General features: G+C 38.9%; 1 protein-coding gene across 6 annotated transcripts in view; it reads left to right on the top strand.

The window, feature by feature from the left end:
* The first annotated feature begins 785 nt into the window (after positions 1 to 785).
* The window catches only part of Echdc1 (ethylmalonyl-CoA decarboxylase 1), a 29,823-nt gene continuing 2,829 nt past the window's right edge, over positions 786 to 27,779 (top strand). Inside the window, exons 1-5 of one of the 6 annotated variants that reach the window (XM_028868324.2) lie at positions 786 to 864; positions 5,501 to 5,716; positions 7,953 to 8,095; positions 13,984 to 14,036; positions 16,017 to 16,097. In XM_028868324.2, the coding sequence (XP_028724157.1) occupies positions 5,503 to 5,716; positions 7,953 to 8,095; positions 13,984 to 14,036; positions 16,017 to 16,097 (491 nt within the window). In that variant the 5' untranslated portion in view covers positions 786 to 864; positions 5,501 to 5,502. Of the gene's footprint in view, positions 865 to 912; positions 934 to 1,086; positions 1,282 to 1,346; positions 1,858 to 5,500; positions 5,717 to 7,952; positions 8,096 to 13,983; positions 14,037 to 16,016; positions 16,098 to 27,779 lie in introns of those variants that run through there. The other 5 variants (XM_028868327.2, XM_028868322.2, XM_028868326.2 and 2 more) reach the window with 5 other exon arrangements.

Here is a 27,779-nt window from a genome sequence, read left to right as displayed (position 1 = left end):
CATGGACCCGAGAAGCACACCTTAGAAGGAAGGCAGAGCCTTTTGTCTCCTCAGCTCCTGTATTAGGTCTCGTGGGAAACACAAACTCACAAATGCTGCTGGACGAACCCCCTCTACACTTAGCAACAGGCTGAACTTGCCAGTTCTCTGACTATTGAGCTGCGACAGCCCTCTTAACACATCCCAATTGCATCTGCTCAACAAGGAACAGACATCCCCATTACCGTTCGAAGTCACTGATGAAAAAGTTTCAACCGCTTTCATCTGTCTCTGATATCCCCTACCCAAGACTTGATCTGAGTTCTTTCTCTGCGATAAAACGACAAATAATAAAATGTGGAGTTCAAGGGCCCCTCCTTTTGGCTGTCTTCCAAAGTACTTCCTTACAGTCGGTGCCATAAAACCAGAAGTCTGTACAGATGTTTTGAGCTTGGTGGCTTTAAAGAGCACATGCCGTAGCCATGCCACAAGCATGTGCTGAATATTTAATTTTTGACAGATGACATAAAATCCTGCCCACAGTAACTCTTCAACCTCAAATGGCTCGGTGTCCTCTACCTTTCTCTCCCCCTTGTCTTGTTTCCAGGTTAGCAGCCAAGCAGGGCAGGAAGGGTTTAGGGAGTCTCCTTTCCCTAGCCTGAACCCTACACCCACCACCTGTCACCCGCAGAAGCAGCCCAGCCCCTCCCTCCGGCTCGCCACACTTTGGGGAGAAAGTCCCTGAAAGGGAGAGTCTGCGGACAAGGGGGGTGGGACTTCCGGGGCGGTGGGCGTTCCTTCGGAGCGCCCGGCGAGAGGAAACAAGCCGGTGTGGGAGCGGAAGCGGGTCGCGCGCAGCGGGAAGCGGGCCGCGCGCCGCGGAGGGTGAGGTCCCCCGGAGCGGAAGAGAGTCTTAAGAAAGCGGAAGGGGAAGTCAGCGCCGGGGGGAGGACGGTAGGGATGTCTGCGTGAGAGAGCGGCGGCCGGCATGCGCCCGGTCCGTCCCGGGAGAACCCCCGGAACCCGGTGTGGCGTGATGGGGGAGGAGCGCCTTTGCCGGTGAACCCCGCGCGCGGCCAGGCTCCGCGCAGGCGCACTGCCCTCTGCCGGCTCTTGCAGGCAGTGCAGGCGTCCGCGCCCGTGGGTCTCCTGGGGTGCTGCAAGGTCCCGGGGCCGATGCCTGACCTGCTGCAGGGGAGCGTGGGAAAACCGCGACGTTAGCGATTTCAGAGGACCGGGGAGATAGGAGTTCGGCTCTCTGCGTGGATTTCTGAGTGCTTTGGAGACCCCGTGAGAACTTAGGTGATGGCCCGTTGGATCTCTGTAATGCCTACATAGGAACTCGATTTGTCTTGCTTACGTTAAGCATTTCCTCCGTATTTGTTTCGTGAAGCCAGCCTTTTAACAACAAAAGAAAAGCCACCCAACTTTGGCGGGTGTAACTACAGGCATCAACCCCCTCCCCACTTTTGTCCAAAGTCCCGAGGAGTTAGACTTTCTGAAGGACGTCAAAGTCAGACTTCTCATTTTCCCTACTTTCACGTCCGATTCTATAACGTGCGACCGTCTCTTGCTCTGGGTGATACAGGTTTAGAGATACGAGCAAGACTAATGGAAGACAGTAAGGAGAAATAGCATTCTTCCTTGGGGGCAGGGACAGGTAGAATTGTGAAATCTCAGGAGTGGAGGAAGAAGGAACATGGTAACAAACGGGTTTGTTTTGTTTTTGGACACCTTATTGGACTATGACTAGACAGCTGATTAGCACATGATTAGCTGGTGTGCACAGAGCAATGACCATCATTGCAGAAAGGCAAACTTGCTTGTGGAGAGACGAAGTTGCAGCAGGGTGAGTTAGAATAACGAAGCGGATAGATGGTGAGTTAGCTCTGTGGTCAGGTCCTTAAGCCTACGAATTTGTTTTAAGAAAATTATTGGAAATTACTGTTTGCCAGGAACTATTCTCAGCACGACAGATGCCCTCTTGGCAACTAAGTTTAGTAGCACAGTTTGTCAAAAGAAGTAGTTATGGTAGTGTTTGATGCGGTCACAGATGTTGGTGGTGGAGATGGGATTTTATGCAGACTGGGGAGTTAGAGAGGATGACTTGGAATTACTGCCTGAAATGCAAAAGACTGTAACATCACACGTGCTGAAATTTGAGACGACAGAAAACGAGATTTGAGGACATGAAAGTTACTTTCTTGTGTTGTGTGTGTTTAGGGAGAGACATGGGTGGCATGTAGTGGAACCTGAGAGAATTAAGGAGTATAAAATTGAAAACCAGAGAAACAGGTTATGTATTTCAGTCTAAAATGCTTCATTGTTCACTTACTTCCTTACTATGAAATTATGTTAATTTTCTAGCACAATTCAATGTTTCCAGCATGGTGTTAAATAGAAAAGGACTTTTAATGGAGGAACTAGTATATAAGAATTAGAGAGGAGAACCTTTGGTCCCAGATGGCCAGAGGGGTATTCTTTTCAGCTTTCCAGTGGTTTGATGGTTAGCTTTCTCAGCTGGAACAATCTGTTCCCTGGTAGGATGACAGCAAGGTACCCCACATGACACAGTTTGGATAGTTCTTTTGCACTGAAGAAAGTTTTATAAAATTGTTAACTGCCCCAGAACCTTTTCATTGCTTTGTGTGCCCAGGAGTAAAGCAAATAGAGGTTGTTTATATGTGTCTAGTCCGTGGCAGCCCCTGAATTTCAAATTCTTTACTTGTATTTTCAGATACTACACTAATTCACTAATGTCTGATATCTTATCGTCTTAGCACTACAGCCATTGTGCGTCCTTAAAAATGATTTAGTTTTAATAATGTGTATGGGGGAGTGGCCAGGTTATGTGCACATGAGTGCGAGGTGAGAAGAGGACTGTGTCCTGGAGCAGGAGTTACCAGTTGGGAACCAAACTCAGGTTCTCTGGAAGAAGGGTAAACAATTTTAACCATTGAGCCATCTCTCCAGCCCAGACCATTGTGTATTTTAGCTTGTAAATTTAGAATTGGGGTGAAAGTATGCACAACATACTATTATCAAATTGTTAGAACTGAAATCCCAAAGTTTGGGTCAGTGAGTCTAGCGGGCTTAAGCTGTGCTTTGAATTACTCGGGTACAGACAAGGAATCTCAAAGGAATACAGAAAACAAGGGTCAGTATTAGGAAAGGCACAGAATAAAGGAAGAAGAGAAAAATATGGAATTAGTAGAATGGGTACATGTCTTAATAGAAGCCTTTTCTTGGGAAAATGTCCATTTACAAATTGAGGTTTTCTAACAAAGCAATGCAATGCATTTGAAGGTAAAGAGGCATGATCTGATAGCAATAATACTAATCATGCTAGAGTTGCCAGATGTTGGAGAATGAGACAATATATTTAAAGTAGGCAGACCCCTTACCAAACAGACAAACAAAAAATTCTGATTCTACTAACCTATAATAACAATTAAAATGCCAATGGTTTTTAATCCTCTACTCTATGCTTTATATATTAATTTCATGTTCTTTTCCTAAACAAAGCATTATGAAAATGCAGACAAAATAGTATTCTTTAAGTAGCCATCTAAATCCTAATCAGGCTTTCTTAGCATTTTCATTTGGAGTTATGACTAGTGTGGGGAAGATCAGAACTTTTGCTCCAAATTAGTTTCTTATCTCTTCACACTGGATCACACTCAGGAGCAAACCAAAACTTCACAGAGCACACACAGCCCATTTAAAAATGATAAACTCATTAGGTTTCCTTCTGACTGTGTAGGCTACCCAACTTCTGAATTGAGTTTGTATATGATCTTGAGAGCTTATCTTTTGTTTTTTCTATAGCAGAAGCAGATCCAGCAGAACCGTGATAACCTGCTCTGTGTGGCCTTCTTACTGTGAGAGAGTAAAGGTAGCTCCAGGTGTCTTCCCCAAATATGAAGGATATTGTGGGGAAGAAGACTGGCCAGTGGAGAGGAAATGAGAGAAAATCCAAGTCAAAATAGCAGTACCAACAGAGGCAGGCACACTTGGTTGTCTCCTACAGAGAGACAGTCAGTCTTTCTGTGATAATGGAAATGAGTAGGCTCACATAGGTCTTGCCTCTGTTCCCTCAATTAAGTTTGCTAATCATTTTTTGCCGTTTACTGGTAAATCACCTCTAAATCTAAAAGAGAATATTAGTCCTAACCCATAACATCCGTTTGCCTTGTGAGAGGAAATGAAAATTACTGATATGTGTAACATGTTAATATGGGATAATAATAATCACATTCAGGGAAAACTTAGGGATTCTGTTTTTGAAGTACCAGGTCAAAAAAAAAAAAAAAAAAAAAAAAAAGAAAGAAAGAAAAAGAAAAAATTATTTAAGGGAGGAAATAATATAGCATGTTACGTTTGTGAGACTGGTTATTTGGGTCCATGTATGTATGTATGTATGTATGTGTTGTGTGAGGGGTGGTCATGAGAGAAGAGATAAAAGTTTTAAGTAAAGGATCAAATCACAGAAAGCTTTGGATACAATTCTTTTATTAGTAAAGTGGCATTAAAAAAAATCTCAATTTCAGAATATCCCAATTGAATTATAGGGACATCCAGTAAATGAGTCCTGAATCAGAGCTAGGAATGTGAGATTTGTTACCTTACAGACTTTAGGAAAGCTGTGGGCAGTAGAATGAAAGATCTGTAACAGTCAATAAAAAAAATGCACACACAGGAAGTGCTGTAATACACTGTTCCTGGGGGAGATATAAAGCAAGTATCTGTTCCGTCCAAACTGAGAACCAATGACAGACCAACATCACAGTCCACACAATTCCACCTTGGTGAACTAGTGCCTTTATTCGTTTACTTCTAGGAAGAAGTAGGTACATCACTGAAAGCCCACCCCAAAGTGGGCAAACCCTGGAACCTGCTGTGGATATCTGTATGCTGTGAATGTGTTGCTCTGATTGGTTAATAAATAAAGTGATTGGCCAGTAGCCAGGTAGGAAGTATAGGTAGGACAAAGAGAGAGGAGAATTCTGGGAAATGGAAGGCTGAGTCAGGAGATGCTGCCAGCCGCAGTCACCATGAGAAGTAAGATGTAAAGTACCAGTAAGCCACAAGCCACATGGCAACTTATAGATGAAAAGAAATGGGTTATTTTAAGATATAAGAACTAGGTAGCAAGAAGCCTGAGCCATTAGGCCAAACAGTTTAAATAATATAAGTGTCTGTGTGTTTATTTGGGTCTGAGTGGCTGTGGGCCCAGGCGGGACTGGAGATAACTTCTACTACAGGAACCTTGAAGGAAAATGAGTTGTAGGCTACCCAGGTCTACTTAACCAGATTGTGTCTTAATCTTTTTCTTTTTCTTTCTTTCTTTCTTCTTTTTTATTTTTGGTTTTTTTTTTTTTTTTATTTTTTATGGAGCTTATCTTCATTGGAGAGGTTTTCACAATTCAAGAGAAAGGCTTATTATATCCAGACATAACAGTAGAAAAATAAAAATTAGTCTCTTTTTATTGGGGCAACTGCATACTTTTTTCTTTTCTAGAAATGGCAAAAAGCCTTTTGACTACATCTCTGTCTGCAAGGACGAAACTGTTACAAACGGGTGTGTCACTTTATAATACATCTCATGGCTTCCATGAGGAGGAAGTGAAAAAGATACTGGAGCAGTTTCCTGGTGGATCCATTGACCTTCAGAAGAAACAGAATGGCATTGGCATTCTCACTCTGAACAACCCCAATAAAATGAATGCCTTTTCAGGTATGAGAGGTCTGCCTTCTCTAGATGAAGAATGACATTAAGTCATAGCCTGCCATCAGAGTTTTTCTTGCCTTGTCCTGGTGGAAGAATTCTTGAGAGTCTTGGTATTCCTTATAGAATATATGTACACAGAAACAATTTCCTATAAAGTGAACCAGAAATATTTTTGTGATTGTGCATATGTTGATTTTTTAAAATCACGAGTATAAATCTTGATAAAAATGAGATTCATGTGTAGTGTTAAATATTCTAAGCGGTCACTATTTAAAAATCAAAATCAAATAGAGCTGCCTTCCCATTCCTGATGCCATGCCTTCCTCATCATGGAATGCACCCTTGTTCTGATGTCATACCTTCCTTGCCATGAGGACATGTACTCTTTTAAAGTGTGAGCTAGAATAAAGCCTTTCTTTAATTTGTTTCTTGTCGGGACTTTTGACATTGCAGTGAGAAAAGTAACTTTCACAGATTGCATACGGTCACTCTGGATTTCTGTAAAGTACTTTTTAATGTCATAAATGAAGAAAAATTTCCCCAACAAGAAATCCTTGTGGCATTAGATTTATTTTGTTGTATGTTATTTGGCTAGTTGAGAAACTAAGTTTTGATTAGGCAGTCTAACATTTTGATTCTCTGTATATCAAACATAAATGTTTCAAAATATTTTCACTAAAAATAACTCCTATAAGAAGTTACATGTGAGATTTTTTTTCTTTTTATTTTTACAGTATGTTTTGGAAATTTGTTATTACATTTAGTGTATATCTCAGTTGACTACCCACATTTCAAGTGTTCAAAATTTGTATGTAATTAATGGCAATAGCTCCATATATTCAATTATGTAGAAGAATATTAGTTTGATGCAGAACATGCAAAACAAATAAAAGCAGAATGTTTTAAGTCTTGGTGTTTTGTTAACTTAGATGGGGAGATGAGTGAACTCCCTGCCATGCCTTTTCTTAAAAGTAGTCAAGCAGATACTCTGCGGCCCGTTAGGGTGTAAGTCTCCTCCAACTCTTCAGGTTTAGTGCACTATTATTGTTTTGGTACTTAAATGCCGTGCATGATTGAAGATGTATATTTGTCTGCTTTGATTTATTTTTACATTAAGTGTGTGGATTTTGGTTTCTCCCAAACTATAAATAATTGTCATGTAATAATATTTTTCAGGCACTCAGGATATTCTTGAGAAGTTTCCATTTTCAGTAGATCATACTTAGAAAGGATGCTTTCATTAGTTATGTGTGAGTTTATAACATTGATCTAACATTTGCTGTAGAACATCATCACCACTGGTTACTTTAAAAATGGCAGAGTAGTGACTATTCACCTTGTGGGATTTTTTTTTGTTTTTCCCAAAAATAAGTCTGTATATTTTAATGGGATCTGGGTAGTAAGGCTTGGAAACAGTAGATTCTCTGGAAGTTACAACCTTCAGTTATGATCTTTACTTTGGCTTCTAATTCCTTTTACCTAGGAAAGTAAAATTAAGCATATTGAGGACATGACCTTGGAAGATAACCAAAGATGTGTATAGATACAGATTATTCATTAGAACTTCACATAACATTCTCTGCTGTTTTCGATTTTAAATTTATTGTTAAAGGATGCTTGCATAGGATTTTGTAATCATATCACCATAACTGTCTAATATATAAATCATTGATTTGACTGCTGGTAGAACTGTGAAGCACTTTCATAGTGTGCCCTCAGGCTTGCCAGTTTGTCAACCATGTCATTAATTTACTACGTATTTATTAGCCTTTTCCAGACCGAACTAAAATCTTGTTAGTCCTGCTGGGGAGAGAGTTAGACTCTCACTTTGCCCTATATTTTTTATAGACTGTATGTCATAAAATGTCTGTCATCTTATGCTCATAAAACTTGTTGAACTGCTATGTTTACCATAAGGAGTAATTTTTCCTTATCACTGTATCCAATATTGTATATCCCAACTTTTCTATGTCTAGGACCTGTATGGTACATTCTTATTTTTCTTTCCAAATATATTTGTCCAGTTTCTTAAGATACATGGACTAATGAATTTAAAATTTTAAGGCAGGGGCTGTTATATATACCTTACTTGTGTATTGCATTGTATAGCACAGTAGGCATCTGGTAGCTATACAGTCGATATTTGTAAAGTGTATGTCTTAGTGGTCTTGCTCGGCACTTTGCTATTTCTGTTTTTATCAGCCTATTACATGTGTTCATGTTTTACTCTCTCATCTGGTAGGTGCCATGATGTTACAACTTTTGGAAAGGGTAATTGAATTGGAAAATTGGACAGAAGGGAAAGGCCTCATTGTCCATGGGGCAAAAAATACTTTTTGCTCAGGATCTGATCTGAATGCTGTGAAAGCACTCTCCACTCCAGAGGCAAGTATGTGGGCTGTGCACCGAGGTTGCTCCCGTCAGACACGGCTGAGAAAGTCGTGTTTTAACCTGGGTGGTGGTTGCTATAATTCGTACTCCTTAATAGCCCTCAAACAGTGGTTTTTGTTTTATTTTTTATGAGAAACTATGAAGATTTATAAGGGGAATAATACAGGAAAACAAATAAATGTTAAGGTCTTACCTACAGGATATCTATAAGACATTTTGGTTGACATGCTGGAATGACTCATCCTTGTGGTCCAAGAGGAGCACTCTTGGTTGTGCTGGTGTTTTTGGAGAATGAGTGTCTCTTGTCTTCAGTATTGATCCTGCTGCTCTTCTTCCCCTCCAGTAATGCCCCTAGGTCTCTTTCTTTTCTAATTTGATTGACTATTTTTAAAGAAAAAAATTTAAATTTTAGAATAATTTTAAGATTGTGAAAAAGTTGGAAGACTAGTATGGAGTCCTCCATATGTGTACCCTATGCCCTTTGTTTTAGCATATTTTATCTAAAGAGTCATCAAAAACGTATACACCAATGAATGAACCAACGTATGAATCTCTGCTCTGTGATCTCATATGTGGGATCTCAAATAGTGAGATTGAAGCATGGAGGAAAATAGTGGTTAACAGGTAGTGAGGAGGGAATATGGAAAATAGAGTTTCCATTACCCAGGTAAATTAGTGCTAGAAATTGGTTCTCTAGCATAGTGTCTATAATGAGAGCAATACTATAGTATATCCATAAATTTTTCTAAGATGGTGGATCTTATGTTGAATGTTTTACACACACACTCCACACTGATGATAAAGGGGATGGGCGAAAAATACTAGAAATGATGGGTGTATCTGCAGCGTGAATGGGTGCTGATAGTTGAATCAAGTTGTGCACATTAGATATGTACTTGCTTTTACAGGTCAGAGCAGTGTAAAAGAGAAGACAGAAAAGGAATTCCATAAATTATTGGTATTGGAGGTTCTATTGTGTCCTTTTCTGCTTTGGAGTCCTATTTAGGAGTCATCATGATTCCTTAGATCTCCCATCTGTGAAAGTTCCTCAAATTTTGTGTGTGCGTGTGCATGTGCATGTGTGTGTGTACAGTCTTACTCTAGCTCAGACTTTCTTAGAGCTCATTATGTACATTTTGTATTCTTGACTGGATTCAGAGTCCCTGAAATCCTCCCGCCCCAGCCTTCTGAGAGCTAGGCTGATAGTCATGAGCCAGTACACCAACTTCTTTGTGGGTAATATTCAGAGTGACAACAGCATTTGTGAAGTATAGGGTATATTTATCACATGATTATTTTAAAATTGACAAGTAGAAATGGTGTATATAAAATTCCTGAGCCATTTTTTTCAGATAGTCTGTATTCTGCACCTGAGAAGTAATTATATTTGTGTAAACATGAAATTTATAATCTTGAAGCCTAGCAACCTCAGGTGCTTCATAGGAGTTGGAGTTGGATGTATGAATACATCTAACACTTGCAGCTGAGACAATGAGACCTATTGTGATCTCACATTGTGAATGTGTTTTCTCTCAGTAAAGCTCTTCTATGTCCAGCATGCTGAGTGTTTGTGTTACAGATGTGTCAGCAGCATCTGTATATTTGGTGAATTTGCTTTCTGGGAATGATGAAGTAACTGAAATATATGACAATTTAGTAAGTGGATTACATTGTCCTCTAAATATAATAAAATGCTTTAGTATGATTATTAAATGACTTGTCTTTAAAGGCTAGTTATGTTGGTGTTTTGCCACTGTAATTTTTCAATTGAAAAGTCTGAAGAAAATTTCCAAATATCCACAGAAACAGACAAATCCAGTGAAATCTTCACATACCCATGACAGTGCCAACATTGGCAATATTGTGTTCCTAAGCTGTTTCCCTACGTTTTCCTTTCATGTGTGACTGATCCCTTAAGAAGCTGATTTCTTTTGGGGTCTTTGGTTTCCTGATGAGGAAAGGAACTCCACTTGTCCCTGTTACACAGTTGGTTCTTAATCGAAGATGTGGAAGCCAGAAGATGGATGAATGTAACACAGGATTAGCCCTGAAGAGTTAGGTAAAGGAGGATAGCAAAAGGTAGAAAGAAGGGTGGAAATATTACCCAATTACAAGAGCGAGGTTTTATGCCATGAATGTTCTGGAGACCTTAAGAAGTCTCCTTTTAGAGGTAAGAAGGAATCAAAGTCCACAGTGGTAAACTTGAGTGTACAGGGAAATACAGAATCGCTTACTTTACAGCAGTGGCTGTAAAGAGTCAAGGAAAGGTTTGGTGCTTAGAAAGCTTCAGCGTCTTAACCTGGCTTGAAGATACTGTCCTCCTTCATCCCTGACCTCTTTTGTTACTCTACTGGCAATGTATTGCTTGAGTCTTTGTTGCTTAAATGTCTACAGTGACACCCCCACCCATTTTCTGTCTAACTGTGTAGGGCTTGTTGCTACTCTTGTACAATTTCATTTTAGCCCTAGTAATATATAGAAAAATTACTTATTTTCCAAAAATCTTTCAGTGTATTTGGAAGAAGTTCATCAATCCATAAAGCTAGTTCTTATGGTCATAGAGTAAGATACTTTGCAGATGGGAGTTTTTGTAACTTAAGATGGTTACGAGTGCGTAGTGCAATGCTCGTGGTTTCTTTGTGCACATTGAGTTCAGCACATGCTTTGTCACGGTTGTTATTGGGAAGAGCTAAAAAGGTGAACTTGCATCCCAGGGTACAGACAAAGGAAACATCTGTGGCGGCTCTCCACACCTTTGTCCAGTACTTCCCAGCTGTCTATACCCAAACATTGGCAAGTTGGTCTTTTCCATGACTATTTTCTCCTGGTAGTGTTTTGTTTTTTGCTCTCCCTCCCACCTCTCCTTCCTTTCTTCCTTTTTAAATTTTGTTTTATGTGTTTGGGGGTTTTATCTGCATGTATGCTTATGCATCACCTGCCTGTCCAGGGAGGACAGAACAGGGTATTTGATCTTCTGAAATGGGAGTTACGGATGTGGTGAGCTACAGTGTGGGTGCTGGAAATTGAACCCTGGTCCCTAGAGGAATAGCCCGTGCTCTTAACTGCTGAGTCAAGTCTCTAGCCCCTTGACTTCTCTTGCTCATTTAACTCAGGGAAATAAATGAGTGTTTGACTGTGTAGCTTTGGGTGATGATTTAATAATAATTCTTCTTCTTTTCCCTCCTCCTGTTCTATCTACTTCCTCATTTTTTGTATAGACCAGGCTAGCCTGAAACTCAGAGATTCTCCTGCCTCTGCCTCCCACGTGTTGAGATTAAGGTGCGTGCTCCCATGCTTGGTCAAATTAAACCTTATCCTTGGGTCTTTGGGACCAGTTTTAATTTCTGCTTTATGATGTATTATGGTCAGAATACACTCATTCCATTACAGAATTGCCATTAGTATTGGTAGTATGCTATCAGCCTCAAGGAAGGTATCACACAGCCTAGCACTTTCTGCCACTACCACATCTTTGCACCATAGTGCAAATGAATTGCTTCTTCATTGGTGGTCTGCTCAGTTAGTTCAAGCATTAAAAAAACCACAACAGTATACAGTACCTTAAGGGTTGTTCTTCCAAGATGGTTGAGGACTTCATTGTTACATTCCTTAGCCCCCATCCTGTAGAGGCAATATGTCAAATAATGAATTCAAACACACAGTTTACAAAACAGTTTATAAGTACTGTAGTAAAGGTACAGGAATTAAAAAAAAAAAGTACTGTGAAACACAAAAGAGGAAACTGTTGTGGCATTTGGAAAGTTGTGATGAAATCACATTATTTGACCCAGGGATTTCTTGAAATAGAACAAGAACAAGCTGCTACAACTATGGATTGATGGGCTGTTGTGAACAAAATACAGAACGTGTGTGTGTGTGTGTGTGTGTGTGTGTGTGTGTGTGTGTGTTTGTTTGTGTGTTATATGTGTGTGTTATACGTGTGTGTTATATGTTATATATAATATATAATACTAGGTATATGATATTTAGAGGATTGCCAGATATTTTGGTATATTGTGGCTGAAGTTAAGATTCTTAGTTGAAGGGTATGGAGTTAATAATGTCAGTAATGTACTTTAGGATTATGTGGGATTTGGTTTTTCCAAGATCTTGGACTTTATTCTGCTGCTGATAGGAAATCGCTATCCTACAGGAAGAGTTACCAAGCAGCAGGATGGAAAGTATATCTAAGAAAAAGAAATTAAATACAGAAATTCTGATTAGGAAGTAAAGCTGTTTTTTGTTTTTTAACTAATCAACCCATGAACTGATAAACAGGTCTAGATTAGCTCAGTTGGAATAAAACCAGAAAAAAGAAAGTAAACATTGGGAATATTAAAGAGGAGGAACTAAGAAGACACACTTAAGTCTTGATAATGAGGATTTTGTAAACTAGACAAATTAGTGGCAACAGCAACATTCCGAGCCTGCTGATCATTACTAACTTTTCTAGTAACTAAGTAGCCTGTACAGAACGTACAGATTTCTACCTGTCCTGCCATCCTGTAAATCAGCCCGAATTCCTGTTTGTGTTCCTGATTCCTCTGGGTGAGAACACTGAGCTCACAGTCATGATTTGCTCCCATGCCCGCTCTTCCTAAGTGGTGGTACTTGAACTCACACTGCCTGTTTCCTCCTGGGAGTTACGCCGTGCTGAGTTTGAGGGCCTACTGCAGTGCCAGAGAAGTACAGGAAGTGGAAATATCTAGTAGGTTCTAACGCTTCACCTAAAACCAACAGTGGGCGTGGCGTAAGCTTTCAAAGAAAAGAATTCAAATAAAGAAGAGAGAGAGAGAAAGCTATGGTGGGTGCGGGGGGGGGGGGGGGGAGTACTTGCCTTTAGGGGATGGGCTGAGTGGGAAGAATCAAGGGGAAAACTGGAGAAGAGCAGTCAGAGCAACAGACAAACAATCAGGAGTGAAAACTTGTAGAAAGAGAGGACCTGAGTGAGAAAGTGGTGTCAAGTTGAAGAGCAGATGATACAGAATAAGGAAAAGTCATTTAATTTGACAAATAGGGTATTAAAATGTTTGGGGACAAGGCTGAAAGTCAGATTACACTAGATTGAAGAAGATATGGCTTTTATGAGAAAATAGTTTGTAAAGAAAAAAAAATCTAGGAATCACAGCCTGGGAGTGCAAAACCCCAGCGCTCATCATAACTCCTTTCTTTTACACATGGCTTCCTGGAGGTAGCAGGCGGGAGAGTCACACTCAAGTTTCCCCCGGGTTGCTGTGAGTGGCACTTGACTCTGTTCTAGGAAGCTGTAATGGTCAGCCTTGGTTGTCAACTTGATGGGATTGAAGAGTTACTGTGGAAATAAACCTGGCGGCATTCTTGTGGAGGGCTTTTCCAGATTAGGTTAATTGAGATGGGAAGAACACCCTAAATGTGGGTGACACTATTCCATAGGCTGGGGTCCTGGTCTGAATGAAAAGCAAGGAAGCTAAGCAACGCATTCACCCCTGCCTGCTGCCTGAGGACGAAGTCCTCCCAGCGGCCCCGTGGTTCTAACACATTCACCCCTGCCTGCTGCCTGAGGACGCTGTCCTCCCAGCGGCCCCGTGGTCCTCCTGCCGTGCCTGCCCCGCCATGATGCACTAGATCTCAAACTAGGATGCCGAGTGGGCCCTGCCTTCCTCCGACCCCTGTTTTAGAACTTTTGCCACATCAGTGAGAACAGCAGTTCAGACCACCGTCTGACTTACCTTGTGTAGTGCTGAGCTCCAGCTCTGGGAGAGCGACACACACAGTATCACTTTGCATTCAGCCTCACAGAGTGTGAAATGAAAACTTGGATTTTCAAACAATTTGGCTTTGTTTCTTTTCAAACTCTGAATTTTAGAAGAACTCATTTTTGTGTTTTTTTGTTTAATTTAAAGAATGGAGTGGCCTTATCTATGTTCATGCAGAACACCTTAACAAGATTTATGAGGTAATGTATCTCTCTCTTTTAAAAAATAGGATTTTTAAAATACCAGAATTAATAATTTATTATTTCATTATTTGTACATTTAAAAAAGTTAGCCAAGCTTCAAACTGTGTCTGCTGTAATGATGGACTATTTCTTTATGCCATAGAGAACAGTCATTAGAGTGAATTGTTAGTGAGGTATGAACAGTGTTGTAAATCAGGAGAAAGAGGAAAGTAATTTAAGAAACAGTGCCCACATAACCACAAGGAACAGCTGTAGGGACAGTCAGATACTGACACCAGACAGAGAAAGGATGTTGATGAGGAAGTGACATGCAGAGATTCCTCCAGGATGGAGAGTGGTAGAAATGGAGCGAGGTGGACTGCATCCAGATGAGAGAAAACTGGATTGGCGAATACTTTTACAGCTTTCTGACAAAAATGGGAGTACTTTGTATCTAGATAAAGGAAAAGGGAAGAAAAAAAAATCTGCATTTCAGATTGTAGATTTTGACATGCTTTGAATCTCTGATTTTTTTTAAATATAAGCAGTTTAAAATTATGAAAACTAAGAAAATCATATTTAAGCATGCTTATTAATTAGACATTTCTGTATTTTTGGTACTCATCTGAAAGTCTAGAAAAAATAATAGAGATATAACATTACTGTTTTCCATTGCCTTAACTGTTTCACCACATTGTTCTTGACTTTTTTTTTTGTTTAAAACTTTTATTTTAGATTATTTTACTTTATATGTCTGAATGTTTTGCCTGGGTGTCTGTATTGTGCACCACATGTGTGTCTAGTGCCTTGCGAGATCAGAGGAAGGCATCCGATCCCCTGAACTGGAGTTATGGATGATTATGAGCTGCTCTATGGGTGCTGGGAATTGAACCTGGGTCCTCTGCAAAAACAACAAGCACTCTAACCCACTGAGCCATTGGCCCCTTTTCTAGATTGTTTAATTGTAATTGTTATTTAAATTAAAATTAAAGGCAGGGTATTATGTAGCCCAGTTTGGCCACACACACACAAACTTACTATTAGTCCAGGCCAGCCTTCAACTCCTGATTCCCCTGCTTCCTTCCATCTTCTGAAGCCTGGATTACAGGTGTCTAACACCACATCTGGCTGAAAAGTTCTTCTCATTTAAGTGATCCTTTCTATTTGGAAGTAGGGCTTATTAGGAAATATTTAGTCACATTAGACCAATATCTTTATATTTTGGTTAGAACCTATAAAAAATGAATACTTTGAAAACATTTTAGATCTATCTGATAGAATTCTCACTGTTGTGACATGATTTATTTTTATTTAATGTTTTTTTTTTTAAGATAAGGTCTCACTATATATCCCTGGCTGTGCAGGAAGTAGACCAGGCTGGCCTTTGTACTCTTAGAGATCCACTTGTCTCTGCCTCTCAAGTGCTGGACTGAAGGTGTTTACCAATGTCCCCCCCCCCCACATTCTTTATAAGCAGAAACAGTAAGATTTATTTTAAACACTAAATAATGCTTATATATAGGAGCAGTCTATGGCCATTTAAGTAGTAATGTAAGTCTTTTGGTGGGAATCTTAAATACTTGATTTTATAGCTCCGTGTTTCAGACCAGGTTATCTCTTCAGATATGGCCATAATCCCCGTACCCTGACTGTAGTGCAGATAGTTTCACCATGACTGTGCTGTATTGATAGCGTGGAGAGTCCCTGTGCTAAAGGTGTATCATAGGGTCCGTGTTTAGAAGACACTTACAGTATGGACCACCACTGAAGCAGGCAGTGGCTCAGGTAGGTGGTTTGCTAACCCTTGGTAGCACAAGTGTGAGCTGCCGTGTGCTCGGCCGCATGCCACTTAACTTCTGATGGTGCACAGGTTCAAGGATTCACTACCCTTGATGGTTCTTGTTATTAACACTGCGAAATGTTGAAGACCATAACATGATGTATAGAAATGAACCCTAAGGTTAGATTTATTCACATCCATTTTCCTTTAATATACAGACTACCGTTAATAAGCGTTGCTCTGGTTCAAGGCTGGGCAATGGGTGGAGGAGCAGAATTTACTACAGCATGTGATTTCAGGTAAGAAACATTGTTGCAGGCTGGTGTATATGTGCCATGTATATACAGTACCTGCAGAGGCCAGCAGGGGCTATTGGATCCCCTGGAAGTGGAGTTGTAAGCCACCATGTGAGTGTTGAGGACCAAACCTGGATCCTCTGCAAGAACAGTCAGTACTCTTAACTGCTGGGCCATTTCTCCAGGTTTAATGTTTTATTTGAACAGCAACAATATATAAATGAAGAGGTAAATAAATAAAGCAAGCTCGCTTCCTGTGGGGGAGGTTGTTGCAGGCATAAACACAGTTAGCACATGCTTGAATATAGTTTTGCCTTAATTTCAATATTTCATATATTCTTAAACAAGATAATCAGTTAATGAGTATTTTCTGTCGTCATTAAAGTAGATAATTTTTAGTTTAGTACAGTTACTGTTCAATTATGCATTTTTAAGAAGCAACAAAACAGAGTGACTTAATAAATCAAATTCATATTAGAAAGTCAAGGAAATATATGAAAGTCTAAAATCCAAGGGAATTATTCAGAAGGAGTTAACAACTGAAGAACAGAAGAAAATGGACACGAAGACTCCCTTGTGCCTGTCTTCAAGAAAGAGATTTCCTGAAACCCGTTTCTTTCTGAGATCCATGTCTCCACCATCTGTGATCCACAGCAGCTTTATAAATGAGAGAACAAAGTTGCAGGAAATTCTAGGAGCTGGTAGTTCTTCCCCCTTACAACAATTTCCAGCTTTTGGTAGATATGTGATTACAGAGGCCATAAAAATCTGCTGCTTTGCACAGGCTTGAGGCTACATTCTTAGTACTGTCCCAAGGACACTCTGAGAAAACCTCTGTATTCTGTTGTAAGCTTCTTCTGAGATCCATAAACCTGGAGTAAGACAGTATCACATTGAGCTCTTGTGCATTGACAGCTTTGAGAAGTCCCTGGAGCGTTGACTATGCCTTAGCAAAGAACTGTGTTTGCAAGAAAGTTAGATGCTTTATTTTTAAAAATATACTTGATCCTTTTAAGTGTTCAGAAAATGGTGTGTGTATTGTAACTGGAGCTCCAGTGAGGGCGCTGGTACCACGACTATTGATCTTCACTCTGTGTTCCACTTACTCTGTCTGACTTGAGGAAGCAACTGTTTCAACTTTTATGTCTCCCTTAAATATTTAGATACATCTCAATGAGGTTGCGAATATATAGATTATAGCATAATGTTCACCCTTAATGTACACAAATTATTATTTTGAGCCTTAAAATTATGTAAGATTACCACTGGTTGTTTTTTTTTTTTAACAGAAATGTCAATAATATAATGATCTGTCATACTTGAAAACTATTTTCTTTGTTTGGCACACTTTCTGCTGTAGGGCTAATCTTGATTTCATTTTACATTTTTTAAAGTACTTCATAGCAATATGGTTTACATATTGAATAACACTTATTAAATGATTTCATATAATATTAAACATAAGACAATTTTAGCTTTTAAAACCCTGCCCACATAATGTATATTTTTAAAAATCGCTTTTTAAAAAGGATTTTTTTTCTTTTGTATGAATGTTTTTCTTACTTGTATGATTACCTGTTCCCACAGAGGTCAAAAGAGGGCATCAGATCCCTTGGAACTGGAGTTAAGACAGTTCAGGGCTGTGATGGGCTGCTGGGAATAGAACTTGTGTTCTCATTAAGTGCTCCTAACTGCTGAGCCATTCTCCAGCTCCTGAAAATCATTTTCTCTAATTGTGTTCATTCCTTCTTTTCTACTCATGATGTACACTTCATCCTTCAAAATCTTGGCATGTACATTAAGAGAAAAGTTTCAGTTAAATTTTGGCCCAATTTCTGAAGCTAAGGACATGGCCCTTCTGCTCTGATAAATAGCATTCTGAATATTTCAGTGTTATATTGATCAGAGTTATAAAGGTTTTTGAAATATCTTATATTCAGATATAAATTATGTGTAGCCAGAAGCACCCATTTTAATTGTGCAGTATAAAGGAATTTTGATGATGCACATACCCATGTAACCACCACAATTAAGATGTGAAACATTTTTCTTTTCCTTATACACTTGTGAATAATGCTACAATAGGCAGGAGTATGCAGGTGTCTCTGCTGTACGTTGACTTCTATCCCAGAGGTGTATCCACAGGAATGATGCATACAACTGGATCATGTGGTAGATCTCTTTTTAGGTTCTGGAAGAATCTTTGTGGATTTCCATAGTGGCTGTACTGGTTGCTATCTCACCAATTGTGTAGACTTTTTTCTTTTTTCTGCATCCTCATCGGCATTTGTCCCTCTTCTGTGACTTGAGAGCTGTTCTGACTAGGGTGAGATGGAGTCTCCATGTAGTTTGGATTTGCATTTTTCTAGCAGGTAAAGAAAGTTGAATATATTCTTTCATGTGCTTTTTGGCCATTTATAGTTATTTTGAAAATTGTTGTTTTGTTCATTGAGTGGTTGAATTATTTATTTGAGGAAGTATAATTTTGAGTTCTGTGTATGTTTTGGATTGTCAGTCTCCTGTCAGATGGATGAATAGCTGGAGGAGATTTTACTCTGTTCTGTGGGCTGTTTTTTTCATCCTGACAGCTTCATCCTTTGCATTACTGAGCTTTTTTATTTAATGCAGTCCTGCCCATCAGGTTTTGCTATTTCCCAGACCACTGATGTTCTCTGCAGAAGAGCATTCATTGGCTGTCCCTGTATCTTGAAGTGTTTTTCCTTAGGAGTTTCAGTCTCAGGTCTTAAATTAAGGTCTTTGATTCATCTTCAATTAATTTTTGAGCAAAGTAAGAGATGGCATCTACTTTTCCTCCTCTACGTGGGAGAAGGGTTGCCAGGGGTGAAATGCAGACTTTGTCCTATTTCCGTTTGAGTTGTCTCATTTTCAGCATGCTTCCTAGCTGGAGCATCTTAGCTGGAGCATCCTCTCCGCTGATTGCCAGCACCGGCTTTCCTCATTTCCTCTGTCCTCTTGTCTTCTTCACTTTTCGAATTCAGAGTCCCAAATGTGAAACCTCTGATTCACCGTCATCCCATGTCTTGCTTGCTTCTTAGTAGCATCACAACACTGAGTCTTGTTGTTATTTGAGATAGGATCTTCTGTGTAGGCAAGTGCATCTGAACTGGGATTCCTTCCACCTTATCCTCCCAAGTGTTGGGATTACAGGATTGTATCTCTCCTCACTTGGTTTTCAATGAGCAGAAATTGGTAGTTTTTAAAGTATTTTTAGATTTTCATTTTGAAATATTTACAACTGTCTGAAAACTTTTACTCAGTCTCCTAGGATGCTAGTAACAGATAGCCAGGGTATAATTACAGATCAAGAAATTCAGAGATGCAATACTTCTAACTAATCTGTGGATGTTATTCAGTTTTTTTCTGTTATTTACCATTTTAATATCCCTTTTTCTGGTCTAGGATCCACTCAAGAATCTATTTTGTCTGATATAGTCACCCCTGCCCTTTTCTGCTATCTTTTCTGTCCTTTTATGTATACCTGCTGTATTACTGAACACAGGTTATTGTACGTCACATGAATTAGGATCCTACTTCTCTTTTGGTGGTCTGAGGTACTGAATTCGTGGACACATTGGGCAATGCACCTACCATTGAGCTACATCCCTTGCCTTTCTTACCAAGTCACCTAGGGAAGTGTTGAAGTTGTTGTTCTTACTTCTGCCTCAGTTTCTTAAATTGGGATTACTGATCTGCACACCAGGCTAGACTAGGGGCATACTCTTTTTATTCTGCCTTTAAATTAGTGGATTTGTACTACTTTATACTCATTGTTACTGACATACTGATTTCTCAGTCTGTCATGTTTAATAAAAAAAGTTATTTTTATTTGCATTAGTGTTTTGCCTACATGTATATATGTGTACCTTATGTTCTCAAGAGGGCAAAAGAGGGTATTGGATCCCCTGGAACTAGAGTTATTGACAATTGTAAGCCACCATGTCAGTGTTGGGAACTGAGCCTGGATCCTTTCCAAAAGCGGAAGCTGCTCTTAACCCACTGAACTATCTATCTCTCCTGCCCCTGCAGTCTACCACCTTAATATTTTTTCTAATGACTGGATTCTGCGTGTTCTTTCTTACTCTTTTCTTGCCTCATTGTAGATAGTGTAATTACAATTTTTTTATAAAAGATTTATTTACTTATTATGTACACAGAAGAGGGCGCCAGATCTCATTACAGATGGTTGTGAGCCACCATGTGGTTGCTGGGAATTGAACTCAGGACCTCTGGAAGAGCAGTCAGTGCTCTTAACCTCTGAGCCATCTCTCCAGCCCGTGTAATTACATTTTACTTCTATTGACTACACACACACACACACACACACACACACACACACACACACACACACACACAGTGAGAGGGAGAGAGGAGATAAAGACAGAGACAAGAGAAAGAAACTGGTTTCCTTTAGTTTTGAATTAACAGTATGCATCTTAAAGTGGTCATAGCCCTCCATCAAATAATGAACTATTTCATGTAAGATGTTAGGATATTACATTATACATCATCTTTTTCTTGTATCCTGTTCTTTGGGTCTATTAATGTTTATTTTACTTCTATGCATGGTAATGGCATGATTACTATGCTTTTTTTATTTGCTTTAGTCAATTATTATTTAAATAAATACATATAGTAAAAGTAAATTGCCATGCTAATTATATTTTCATCAGAAATATTTGGGTACATTATGCTGGGTTTTATTGATTACCAACTTGACAGAATCTAGAATCATTTCAGAGACAAACCACTAGGCATATGCATGAGCAATTACCAAAATTAGGATAATTGAGGTTGGAAGATCCACCCTAACTGTGGGCAGCCCGGGTTCATGGGCTGGGGTCTGGACTGTATTAAAAAAGGAATGCATGTGGAGCACCAGGACAGAGCTTTCTCTAAGTGTGCATGCAGTGTGCAGAACTGCCCTCCCACTCCTGATGGTGAACCTCCCTCCTTCCTTTAGGATAGACCGCACCCTCCCATTCCCAGTACCTTACCTTCCTCACCATGATGGGGTGCACCCTCCCGTTCCTGATGTCAGACCTTCCTTGTCATGATTGAGTGTGTCCTTATAAACTGAGCCAGAATAAAGCCTACCTTCCTTAATTTGTTTCTTGTCAGGGATTTTGACATCTCAATGAAAAAAGTAACTATCACAGATTGCATACAGTCACTCTATGGATTTCTGTAAAGTATTTTTAAATGTCATAAATGAAGAGGAAAATTCCCCTAACAAGGAATTTTTATGACATTAAAATTGTTTATTTTGTTCTGTGTTATTTGGCCAGTTTAGAAAGTAAGTTTTAATAAAACAGTCTATGATTTTCGTTCAATTGATATCAAACAAATCTTCTGTTTCATGATTGTTACAAAATCAGAACCTAGGAGATCATGACTCAGTCAAAAGTAGGCACCTGGCAACACCTTTGGAGTCCCCTACTACCCCTCTTCATCACAGCCTCTCACTTCCATGCAGGGTTAACTTAATACAGGGAATATTATCATAATGTCTTTCATGACTTCTAGTCTTACAAACTAAATGTTCTGTAATAAATATGTTTTCCCATTTTAACTTCTTATAAATGACATAGATTAATAGAAATGTGAGAGAAGAGTCAGCAAACTCATAAGAAAATTTTTTGTTTTTCATTTGATAATTAAGGGCTTGTTTCAGTTAACAGTTTTCTTTATTGCTCAGAAACTTTAAAATTGTTTTGATGTAGGAAACAATTTACCAAGATCTCAACGTCTTTGAAAACCAGTATAAGTGAGTGGCTCCATGGATACAGTTGGGAAAAAAACCAGTTCTATCATAGCACCCTCTGCTGGCAGGAGTTCAGACTGCATTAGGTTGCTGCTTTGTTTTGTTCTTTGAGGAAGCTGGCACACTGGCTTTATGGGGGGTGTGAGACTAAACAGGAAATGCTTTATGTATAAAGTGATAAATGCTGGTTTATTTTACCCAGACACAAGTATAGAGTATATAATTCAAATATGTAAGTATATAAATATAAAATATATTTAAAGAGTTCTAAGCTGTGTGCTAACAGGTACTGATATACTTAATTTATTCCATAAGAATACAAGTTAAGAATTTATAGATGTTCACTGGAGAAAATAAAAATCCTTTAATGTTATATCTGGTGTTCTTCTTCAACCATTTGCTAGACTTTTATATCATCTCTCATATTAATTTTCTTCTACATAATTTGGAAATTAGGATTAGAATGAGAGGGAAAATATCAGATAAAACCACCAAAAACTACTTAATCTTTGAGATACTGTGTCATTTTTTTTAGATTTAATGCATATTAGAAACTTACTGAATATTTGTTAGGCTATTTATGATCATAACTTTCTTATCTCAGATGTACACAATAGTGTACCCGAAGCACTTTTAGAACAGCTTCCCAGTAGAAGCATGGTTGTTTTTATGGAAGTCATCCCATCATTAATTGAACATTTTTAACACCCCTAGATGCCAGGTATAGCCATCTATAAAACACGTATGTCTTGGGTTTCTAGAAATTTTTTCTAGTAGTATGTATTTGTTGTTAAAGAATTTACTCATAGCCAATTATAGTATCCCTCCTCCCAAATCAAAATTTTGCATTTTTTGTTATCATATTAAGTTACTTCAATCTGCCAAAGTACTTTTCCCTTAGAGAGAGAGGAGTACTTGGATGAAAATGTCAGTTGCATGAATTCCAAGGGAATTAATTAATTGCCAGGGAAGTTATGTAAGTTAAAAGGGACAAAAAAAATGCATTCTTTAAATAGGAACTTACCTTTTTAGTACAAAGCTATGAAAGCTTTTGGTCATCCACAATCAGAAATATTAAACATAAAGGCCCAGAAGCAAGGACTTTTTCAGTTTTAGATTGTATGCTCTTCTGAATGGCCTGATGAAGTCTCATGTCATTGCTCAGAGGTGAACTATCCCTTTGTCTAGTAAAATGCTGGTGCCTGCCTGTTTTCATTAGTAGCTGTCTAGGTTATCAGAGCGTTTGTCAGTGTATCACAGGACTTGTATTCAGGCAATTTTTATTTTACTTAATAATTGCTGTAGAATACAAGCACAATGATATTGGGAATTTGATTAGAGTATACAGTTAAAATTAGTCTATTTTATTAATGGTCTTAATTTTTTTTCTTTCCAAGAAGCTCTTTATTTTTTTTTTAATATTTATTTATTACATATACAGTGTTCTGCATGTATGCCTGCATGACAGAAGAGGGCGCCAGATCTCACTACACCTGATTGTGAGCCACCACGTGGTTGCTGGGAATTGAACTCAGGACCTCTGGAAGAGTAGTCAGTGCTCTTAACCTCTGAGCCATCTCTCCAGCCCGGTCTTAATCTTTTAACTGTATTTCACTAAATCAAACTTTCTAGTTAGTAAATTTGGGGAAAATATATGTTTAGGGAAAATATATATAGTATTTGGTGCTAGGTGTCTTATCTTCTATAGAGAAAGGGGAGATAATAGAAACAATTTTTGTTTAAGCGAAAAAAGAAATTGATTCTTCACCATAGAAGTTTGAAAAGCACCATCCTGGATTGCTGTGCCCTTTTAAAGTCCACATTCCAAGAGCAGCTGTAGTATTAAAAGTGAGGAGTACTAGAGAGGATTCCCTACTGAATGACCTTTATAACTAGCTCTGGTTACAAGGAAGAACGAACTCAATATAAGTCATGCTGGTTGATGTTTTCTTTAGTGCCTTACCAGGTATCTCTGTGATAAGGGTTTTAATTGGGTGTCTGCAAACAGCAAAAACTTTCATAGCTTTGTACTAAAAAGGTAAGTTCCCATTTAAAGTATGTATTTTGGCCCATTTTCACTTACTTAACTTCCCTGGTAATTGCCTGGAATTCATGCAACTGACATTTTTATCCAAGCAGCTCTTCTATCCAGGGGAAAAGTACTTATGCAGATTGAATAACTTAATATGAACAATAGCTCTTCTCGCCATCTCGCAGTCACCAGCTGTTAATAGATTTAGTGTATGCATATGTCAGAAACATTCTCTTCAGCCAAAATTTTCTTCTAATTCTTTCCAAGAGAAAATGGTATATATATACACACACACAGATCTCTGAGTTCTCTGAGTTCAAGGCCAGCTGGGTCTACAGAGAGAGTTCCAGGACAGCCAGAGTTACACAGAGAAACACTGACTTGAAAAACCAAAAAATGATAATGATGGTGGTGGTGGTGGTGGTGGTAGTGGTGATGATTATGATGATGATGATAAAGGCAAAAAGACTGGGGCCTAGGAAAATAATCCAGTTGGTAAACTGCTTGCTGTATGAGCATTAGGACCCAAGGTCAATCTCTCGCATCTACATAAACAGGCCTAGTAGTGCATATTTGTACCATTGCTGGGGATGTGGACACAATCTCTGGCTGCCCCTAGGGCTCACTGGCCAGCCAGTCTAGCCTAATGAGTGAGGTCCAGGTTCTCATGACAAATTGTCTCAAAATGGTTCCTTAGGAATGACACTTGAAGTTGATCTCTGGCATACACATGTGCGTGCGCGTGCGCGCGCGCGCGCGCGCGCACACACACACACACACACACACACACACACACACGACTTTTTGTGAATTAAAAATGGGCATTGCTCAATGCTCAGAGTTTAGCCACCTAAGGCATCTACTTTTGACAATCAAAAACATGTAAGCATTTTAATTATATATAAACTTATGGAAAGGTGGTAAGAATGATACAAGGAATTTCCCATACCATTCATAAAAATCCACTTTTTTTTTAAACATTGCTACTTTGATTGGTCTTTCGGCATTGTGTGTGTTTGTGTGTTTATTTCCCTTCTAGACTAAAGGTAAAATAGTCAAAATGTTCAAAAGTTACTTAGAATAGTTCCTTTTTTTCCTCTTTGGTGTGATTTTACTTGGAAAGCATAAATACATTCAGTGTTTATATGAATTTTTTCTTACCATCCTTACTGAATTTTATGTTTTGTTTTGGGAGGTGTATGTGTGTGTGCATGTGTGTGTGTGTGTGCATGCTTGTCCACGTGCACACATGTGAGAGACAGAGGTCGGTGTTGAATCTTCCTTTAATCCTCTCTGCTGTGGGATGGTCTGCATGTCAAATTACTCTGATTGGTCAGTAAATAAAACACTGATTGGCCAGTGGCTAGGCAGGAAGTATAGGCGGGACTAACAGAGAGGAGAAAAGAAAGAACAGGAAGGCGGAAAGAGTCACTGCCAGCCGCCACCATGACAAGCAACATGTGAAGACGCCAGTAAGCCAAGAGCCATGTGGCAAGGTATAGATTTATGGAAATGGATTAATTTAAGCTATGAGAACAGTTAGCAAGAAGCCTGCCATGGCCATACAGTTTGTAAGCAATATAAGTCTCTGTGTTTACTTAGTTGGATCTGAGTGGCTGTGGGACTGGTGGGTGACAGAGATTTATCCTGACTGGGGACCAGGCAAGAAAACTCTAGCTACACCTCTCCATCTGAGTTTTAGAGATAGGGCCCCTTCTACCACTGTGGCTGGCCAGCAAGCCCCTGGGATCAACCTGTCTTTATCCTTCAGCCTTGGGGCTATAGACAGATGCTGCTCTGCCCAGCTTTTTATGTGGGCTTTGGGGAGCCAAACTGAGGTCCTCATGTGTGTTCAGCAAGCACTTTATATACTAAGCTGTCTCCTGAATATGCAGACTGTAATAATGAATAATTCAATATACTTTTTAGTATTTTTAATACTATCTCATAAGAATACATTCCAGAATGTAGTAAGATTGCATCAAAAGTTAAATGAATAGTAGCAAGTTAGCATTAGTTCTTAACAAATTTTCCTTCAAGAAAAAGTAATAGTCATGCATTGTCTGTCCTGTTTCACTTAACTTTTATAATACCACTGCTTTAAATTTTTAAATATTTATGTTGTTAACCTGTATTTCCTGGTTTTATAATTTATAATTTATGAACCTTAAAGACATATATGTCTGTTCTTTTTCTTTCATAATCAGTTTGAATCTCCTACTTCAGCCCTGTGTGTAGTAGAACAGAGCATTAGTTTTCATTATTTGGAAAGACAAAAACATGCATCTGTCTTCTTGTCTCCATTCATGTAAGCACCACTGAAGGACAGACAGCACACTACCATTTACTGCTGTGGTTCCTAACTTTCCTAATGTGCAACCCTTGAATACACCCTCAACCATAAAATTATTTTGTTGTTACTCCGTAACTGTCAATTTGCTAGTTATGAATCATATTGTAAATATCTGTGTTTCCTGATGGTCTTAGTGACTCCTGTGGAAGGGCTGCTTGACCTCCAAAGGGGTCCCGACCCACAGGGTTGAGAATGACTGATTTCCTGGGTTTCACTGTGTAAATATAGTTGCTTTAATTTTGAATGAATTAAGGATTATGTAATATTAGACAAGGAAACAATTTAGAATTCTAGCAGACACAGTACTGACCTGCTTAGCGACTCTACTAAATCATAGTAAAAGCTAATACACAAAGCTGCTTATGTGTGACTATAAAACACAAACTTTACTATTTCTAAATAAAAATACAATGTAATACAGTATCAGAGGTTTTTAAATAAAATATATAGTTCCTCTAATATTATTTATAAAGTACATGTTCTATGTATTTGTCATAGAAGAACACATTTGGTTCTTTAGCATGAGTACTATTGAATAGCTACTGTTTTATAGACAAGCAAACTCAGGGCCTTGGCTAAGTAACTTCTTAGGGTCTAAATATGATATTCCTCTTCCCTGTCTGTGTGTCCTGTTTGTTGGCTGCACTGTATGGGGTGCAGTGTGCAGTCAGAGAGGCCATGTTAGGACTTCCAGCCACACAGTCTGACTGCGGCCCCATGTACTGCACAGGAAAGCTCTGCGGTCTTCCGGTTCAATACATACTCGTTTTTATTTCATGTCACTATAAGTACACCTTTCTTCATCATTGAGCACTTCCAAACTCCAGCTTTCCTGTATACATTTTATAAAAAAAAAAAAAAAAAACTTCCTGTTTAATAAAGTTTTAAGTTCATTTAACAATGTTCTTGGCCATGTTTACTAACCCTGAAACTTAGGGTTCCCTCATCAGAAAGCAATATTAGGGCAGAGTACCCTTTCCTGTAGTCAGCATTTGATCTGGCATCCCTGTTCATTAGTAACAGTCAGGCCACAGAGACAGCTCAGCAGGTAAAAGGGCCTGAATTCAATCCCTGAGTCTCACATGGCAGAAAGGGAGAACCACCACCCACAAACTAGAGACCTGTGCATGTGTGCTGTGGTGTGTGTGCATATACACACACAAATAGTCTTCGCCCAGTTGTGGGTAGTTTTTCCCTGTGGTTGTTCCATCCGAATAGTAAGAAACATACCAACATCTGATGAATTTCATCTCTTCTTTGCCATTATGTCAGATGCACTTAGACTCTTATATCAAAGTAGGAGAGTTTAATAGCTTTATAAATCAAACATTATGACTTTATAATTATAAGGGATAAGTCTTCTATATAGGTTCATAGATTCTCCCTAGCATTCCAGGTGATACTAGATAACTCATATGAACTCTACAATTACTGTATAATCCCATTTTGTATGTTCCCATTTTCAAATATATCTTATTGATGGGATCATTTCCTCTTAAATTATATTTTCCAACACTG

Source organism: Peromyscus leucopus, chromosome 8a (genome assembly GCF_004664715.2).
Source record: "Peromyscus leucopus breed LL Stock chromosome 8a, UCI_PerLeu_2.1, whole genome shotgun sequence".
NCBI lineage: Eukaryota > Metazoa > Chordata > Mammalia > Rodentia > Cricetidae > Peromyscus > Peromyscus leucopus.
This window is presented reverse-complemented; position numbering and strand designations above follow the sequence as displayed.